This window comes from Nerophis ophidion, linkage group LG01, assembly GCF_033978795.1.
Source record: "Nerophis ophidion isolate RoL-2023_Sa linkage group LG01, RoL_Noph_v1.0, whole genome shotgun sequence".
Classification (NCBI taxonomy): Eukaryota; Metazoa; Chordata; class Actinopteri; order Syngnathiformes; family Syngnathidae; genus Nerophis; species Nerophis ophidion.
Window position 1 is genome coordinate 53,929,279 of NC_084611.1, and position 7,500 is coordinate 53,936,778.

Sequence of the window (7,500 nt, forward strand, 5' to 3'; positions counted from 1 at the left end):
CACATGCTTACCTTAGCTAAAGCTAAATATTACTCAAATCTCATCCACCGTAATAAAAACGATCCTAAATGTTTCTTTAGTACGGCAGCATCGCTAACCCAACAAGGGACCCCTTCCAGTAGCTCCACCCACTCAGCTGATGACTTTATGCAATTCTTTAATAAGAAAATTTAAGTCATTAGAGAGGAGATTAAAGACAATGCGTCCCAGCTACAACTGGGTTCTATTAACACGGATACGATTGTATATACGGCGGATACTGCCCTCCAAAATAGTTTCTCTTGTTTTGAGGAAATAACATTAGAGAAATTGTTACAACGTGTAAATGGAATAAAACAAACAACATGTTTACTTGACCCTCTTCCTGGGAAACTTATCAAGGAGCTCTTTGTATTATTAGGTCCATCAGTGCTAAATATTATAAATGTATCACTTTCCTCAGGCACTGTTCCCCTAGCATTCAAAAAAGCGGTTATTCATCCTCTTCTTAAAAGACCTAACCTCGATCCTGACCTCATGGTAAACTACCGACCGGTGTCTCACCTTCCCTTTATTTCAAAAACCCTCGAAAAAATAGTTGCGGAGCAGTTAAATGAACACTTAACGTTTAACAATCTATGTGAAACCTTTCAATCCGGTTTCAGGCCAAATCACTCTAAGGAGACAGCCCTCGCAAAAATGACTAATGATCTATTGCTAACGATGGATTCTGATGCGTCATCTATGTTGCTGCTCCTTGATCTTAGCGCTGCTTTCGATACAGTCGATCATAATATTTTATTAGAACGTATCAAAACACGAATTGGTATGTAAGACTTAGCCCTGTCTTGGTTTAACTCTTATCTTACTGATAGGATGCATTGCGTCTCCCATAACAATGTGACCTTGGACTACGTTAAGGTAACGTGTGGAGTTCCCCAGTGTTCGGTCCTTGGCCCTGCACTCTTCAGCATCTACATGCTGCCGCTAGGTGACATCATACGCAAATACGGTGTTAGCTTTCACTGTTATGCTGATGACACCCAACTCTACATGCCCCTAAAGCTGACCAACACGCCGGATTGTAGTCAGCTGGAGGCGTGTCTTAATGAAATTAAACAATGGATGTCCGCTAACTTTTTGCAACTCAACGCCAAAAAAACGGAAATGCTGATTATCGGTCCTGCTAGACACCGACCTCTATTTAATAATAAAACTGTAAAATTTGACAACCAAACAATTAAACAAGGCGACACGGTAAAGAATCTGGGTATTATCTTCGACCCAACTCTCTCCTTTGAGTCACACATTAAAAGCGTTACTAAAACGGCCTTCTTTCATCTCCGTAATATCGCTAAAATTCGCTCCATGCGTTTGTTACGTCTCGCCTCGATTACTGTAACGTATTATTTTCGGGTCTCCCCATGTCTAGCATTAAAAGATTACAGTTGGTACAAAATGCGGGTGCTAGACTTTTGACAAGAACAAGAAAGTTTGATCATATTACGCCTGTACTGGCTCACCTGCACTGGCTTCCTGTGCACTTAAGATGTGACTTTAAGGTTTTACTACTTACGTATAAAATACTACACGGTCTAGCTCCATCCTATCTTGCCGATTGTATTGTACCATATGTCCCGGCAAGAAATCTGCGTTCAAAGGACTCCGGTTTATTAGTGATTCCCAAAGGCCAAAAAAAGTCTGCGGGCTATAGAGCGTTTTCATTTCGGGCTCCAGTACTCTGGAATGCCCTCCCGGTAACAGTTCGAGATGCCACCTCAGTAGAAGCATTTAAGTCTCACCTTAAAACTCATTTGTATACTCTAGCCTTTAAATAGACTCCCTTTTTAGGCCAGTTGATCTGCCGTTTCTTTTCTTTTTCTCCTATGTTCCACTCTCCCTTGTGGAGGGGGTCCGGTCCGATCCGGTGGCTATGTACTGCTTGCCTGTGTATCGGCTGGGGACATCTCTGCGCTGCTGATCCGCCTCCGCTTGGGATGTTTTCCTGCTGGCTCCGCTGTGAACGGGACTCTCGCTGCTGTGTTGGATTCGCTTTGGACTGGACTCTCGCGACTGTGTTGGATCCATTATAGATTGAACTTTCACAGTATCATGTTAGACCCGCTCGACATCCATTGCTTTCGTCCTCTCCAAGGTTCTTAGTCATCATTGTCACCGACGTCCCACTGGGTGTGACTTTTCCTTGCCCTTATGTGGGCCTACCGAGGATGTCGTAGTGGTTTGTGCAGCCCTTTGAGACATAAGTGATTTAGGGCTATATAAGTAAACATTGATTGATTGATTGATTGATTGATGGATATTGCTGTGTATTGTTTTGTTGGATTGATAAAAAAAATAATAATAATAATTAAATTTTAAAAATCGATTTTTTAAAAATGAGAATCGATTCCGAATCACACGACGTGAGAATCGCGATTAAAATTTTAATTGATTTTTTCCCGCATCCCTAATAATTACATATATACACACAAATATATATATGCACATATACATACATATATATATATATATAAACACACATATATATATATATATAAACACACATATATATATATATATATATACTGTATGTATATATATATACTGTATATATATACTGCCATCCATTCTCTACTGCTTATTCCTCCTTGGGGTCGCTGGTGCCTATCTCAGACGGAAGGCGGAGTACACCCTGGACAAGACGCCACCTCATCGCAGGGCCTACATATATATATATATATATATATATATATATATATACATACAAATACATATATATATATATATATATATATATATATATATATATATCGTACAGTATAGTAGTACAGTACTCGCAGGTCATGGGAGCAATACTTTACAAACATTTTACCCAGATTTCCTTGGATGCCTCAGGGTGCTTCTCCATAAACATGGTGTGTGTCGCAGAAAGGTAGAGTGTCCCAACTCTGGCCTTTCTCTGGCCCAACGAACGATCCAAAAGATGCACATTTTCCACCTTAAAAAAAGTACACACCAACGCACAATGTCAGGGAATAGCTTTGTTTTTTTAGATTTTTTAAAAACTCAAGTATTGAACTTTCATCCAATTAATAGCTTTAGAAAATGTCTTGTCTGGTAGTACAGTGCTGCCTCAGGATACAAATACTGCATCCTAGTAGTTTTTGGGGATACCAGTTGTCCCTCTATTTGTTATGCTGTAGGTTACAGGCAAAAATTTGGGTTATGAGCCCCCCAAAAACACCAAAACATTTGGTCTTAGAGTTAGACATGGACATAACTTGGATTTTCCAACCATGACACAGAATAAGTGGATGAAAATAATTGAATTGAAGAAAAAAATCATAAAAAACTTGTGTGGTTGACTTGGTGAAGCAGTTTGAGCTGGTCTGCACCATATCGAAGCAAAATGAGAAGCAGCAGCTCCTTGAATGTAGCTTTCCAAGGTAAATGCTCTATATAATTATTACCGTATTTTTCGGACTATAAGGCACACTTAAAGTCCTTTGATTTTCTCAAAACTCAACAGTGCGCCTTATAACCCGGTGCGCCTAATATACGCAATAATTTTGGTTGTGCTTACCGACCTCGAAGCTATTTTATTTGGCACATGGTGAAATGATAAGTGTGACCAGTAGATGGCAGACACACATAAGAGATATGTGTAGAGTGCGATATGATAGCAGTCACACATAAGAGATACGTGTAGACCAGGGGTACCCAAACTTTTTGACTTGGGGGTCACATTAGGTTGAAACAATTTGTTCGGGGCCTGGGCTGTGTGTGTGTGTGTGTGTATATATATATATATATATATATATATAATTATATATGCTACATATATGTTTATATATGTAAAAAAAAATATATATATATATATATATGTATATATATTAGGGCTGCAACTAACGATTAATTTGATTATCGATTAATCTGTCGATTATTACTTTGATTAATCGATTAATAATCGGATAAAAGAGACAAACTACATTTCTATCCTTTCCAATACTTTATTTTAAAAAACAGCGTACTTAGACTTAGACAAACTTTAATGATCCACAAGGGAAATTGTTCTGGCACCATGTCCTTTCGACTTGCCAAATAAAACAAGGCAAGTGTTACAAAAATGTTTTGTTTTTTTAATATAGTGCACCATTGTCCTGCACAATAGCAATAATTTTGCTTAGGAGAATTTTTAAACCTGGCTACTACCTATTCCAACCATTCTGCAATGTTGGATGCTGAATGTCTTTCCTCTAGTGGCATGGTCGTAAGGCAGATTGACTTCATGTTCCATTCCTCTCCAATGTAGTGGGATATATTGCCAAGGTAGGCTACACCTGTCCACACATCAGTAGTGAGAGAAATTTTGCTCTGGGTGACTTTTATGTCAGTCTACACTGCATGGAATGTCCGCTCGTACTTCCTCTCCATCAGTTTGGTAAAATGGTTCCTCGAGGGAAGAGTGTAACCAGGGTTGAGGACGTGAATCATTTGTCTAAAACCTTCACCCTCCACCATTGATTGTCGCCTCATGTCAGTTAGCAACATATTCAGGATAGCATCAGTCACTCCAGCTGCTTGCTGTGGTGTGCACACCTTCCTTTGTACCAAGTCTCTAATGCTGCCTTGTTTCTTTCTGAAATGAGAGAAACCATATGATGAATGTACATAGTACCATCATTTACATGTAACTCAATACGTACCCAGTTGATTTAATTAATAATTTCTGACATAAAAGACAAATATGCCACCACATTAAAAAAAAAAAGCTAAATTAAATAAATGGACATTGGAGTTGCAGAATACACCAATAACAACACAGAAATGTAACTCATCAGATCAAAGCTGGATCAGATAGAGCAGTGGTGCCCAACCAAAATAATTTTTATTTTTTATTTTTATTAATCAACATAAAAAACACAATATACACTTACAAATAGTGCACCAACCACAAAAAACTTCCTTTTTCATGACAAAAACGTCCCTTTTTCATGACAAAGAAGAAAGAAAAAAAAAAGGGAAAAAAAGGACACCCCCTCGGGCCGCGGGACAAATTATTAAGCGTTGAGCGGTCCGCGGATACAAAAAGGTTGGGGACCACTGAGATAGAGTACACGTTTCTGTTCTGAATAATAAAGGATTCACTTAAGCTACCTCTGAATCATAGCATTAAATATTCCAGCACCTTCATAACGTTTAGTTATACTAAAGCGTCACTCAAGTCTAAATAGATTTATATAGCTTTATTGGGCCCAGCTACATTGATCCATTATGAAACCAACCTGAGATATTTCTGTCTGTTACGTTTATACGTGCGTTTTCTCTCTAAAAACGGAGTCAAATGTGCAGGAGACACATTATCAGCCCCCGCGTTGCAACAAAGACATAACGTTAAAGTTACTCACAAAAAAGCTGAACTTATGAATGAGTGCCTGTTGCCACTCATAACAACACAGAATGATGTATTGTGTATTGTGAAATTATAAACTTGCCTGATGTATAATGTTGTAGGTATGTTTGAAATAAACTAAGAAAAGAAAGAAAATGAAGTCACAGCACTATCCAAAAAGTTCCTAACAATCTGAAACAGTTGCTGCTGCGCTTCCAGAAAAAAAATCTCCTCGTTAACAAAAGATTAAAAACACACAAAGACGGACACAACGGATCAATATACTTGGACTATGGACTTAAAAAAGTTACGTACCGTGAGTTCTCTTCATCCATGGCTCAAACATGCTTCCTGTTCAGGTGCTGCCGAAGCAATCTTGTCCTTCCGTGCCACGCGACGTCCATGCGGCATGTTTTGCAGGAAATGTCTTCTTTGAAGTCTTTAAAGTAAAAGTTTCCGACACTTTGGACAACTTATGTCGTACACTTTTCTCAATTGAAGCAATAACCTCGAGAGATTTCTCCGCTGAACTATCCGTGCTGTTTTCCACCGCCATTTTTCGAACGTTTCCACAAAGAAGACAGTGTGGTCACGTGAGCTGCACATGACACATCATTGGCTGGCTCACAGTCACTTCATGAGACGAAGCCTCAGCGCAGCCCTGGCACTGTTTTTGTATTTATTTTGATTTTTTTTTTCAGCTGTTTGTAAATGTTGCAGTTTATAAATAAAGGTTTAGGGGAAAAAAAAAAAAGATAAATATATATATTTTTTTTAAAAGCCTCCGCGCATGCGCATTGCGTACATCCAACGAATCGATGACTAAATTAATCGCCAACTATTCTTATAAAACACACACACACCTATATATATATATAGGTGTGTGTATACACACATCTATATACATATACACACATCTATATATACATACACACATCTATATATATACATACACATGTATACATATATATATATACACATACATATATACACAAACATATATATATATATATATATATATATATACACATACATACATATATACAAATATATACACATATACATATCTATATGTATATATTAGGGCTGGGCAACGATTAACAATTTTAATCGAAGTTAATCGCACTTTTTCTCTGATTAATCGCGATTAACTGCATTGTATACGCAAAGCCCAATAATGAATTCAAAAGTAGTGTGTAGTGCACCTTTATTGGAATATTCTCCCACATGAACAAAAGCGCCAAAACATTTGTTGTGCAAACACAATTCAAATCAGTCCTTGTTAAACAGTAGCAGTTAAATAGCATATTTTATGAGAATCAACTCCAAAAATGTAAATACAAACATTTAAGCTTATTTCCACACCAGGGTATTTAAGTTATCCTGTATGTAATAGAAAATAAATATAATCTACATACAAATCTCTGAGCCACAATCATAACATCCGAACAGGCAATTTCTGAGGTAACAGCAGGAACATTTTTTTTTATATCAGGGATCTTATGTTTAAAAAACCTATATTATAGGTAGTGGGCTGTTTTAGGGAATTTTTGATTAAAATATCCAAAGTAGCAATATTAATAATGTTGTGTTTATTATGAGTAGTGCACTTAAAATAATTATGACCATATCTAGGAATTGATATGATGGGAATTTTCCGATTGTTTGCTTGGTGCTTTGATAAACTGAACGCATCATATACATGGTACTATATTGTGATGTTATGAGCTAGGGAAAAAAAGAACTACCCTACCCAGCATGCAACAGGAGTGACGAGCATGCGCGGTAGCCCGGTATAGGTTGTGTCGCCATGACGGCGTCTTGTATGTTGTGATATGCACGCTCTGAAAGCAAACGTTAAGAACTCAGCCAACACTCCTCGTCTGCATTATTCATAAATAGACAGACAACACATATACTCCGCTGCTTCACAGGCCGCTGGATGTAGCCGGCAAAGTATTCCCATGCTAGCTAGCCGGTCTAGCAAGCACGCGTCATTCAGTCCAAAACGGCCTGATCTATCCACATTCAGAATTGTCTGGCGGTCGTAAGTGATCCCGGAGTGACCACGCTGTAAGCCAGCCATGAAATTTGCAGAATTGTCCGGTATTTTTGCCAAATGTTCCATC

General features: G+C 38.0%; 1 protein-coding gene across 3 annotated transcripts in view; it reads right to left on the reverse strand.

Annotated features, from left to right (window-relative positions):
• The window catches only part of LOC133557026 (myotubularin-related protein 7-like), a 49,596-nt gene that overhangs the window by 25,160 nt on the left and 16,936 nt on the right, over positions 1-7,500 (reverse strand). For all 3 annotated transcript variants that reach the window (XM_061907321.1, XM_061907316.1, XM_061907319.1), the window contains one exon: positions 2,852-2,977. In XM_061907321.1, coding sequence (XP_061763305.1) covers positions 2,852-2,893 — 42 coding nt within the window. In that variant the 5' untranslated portion in view covers positions 2,894-2,977. The remainder of the gene's footprint in view (positions 1-2,851; positions 2,978-7,500) is intronic.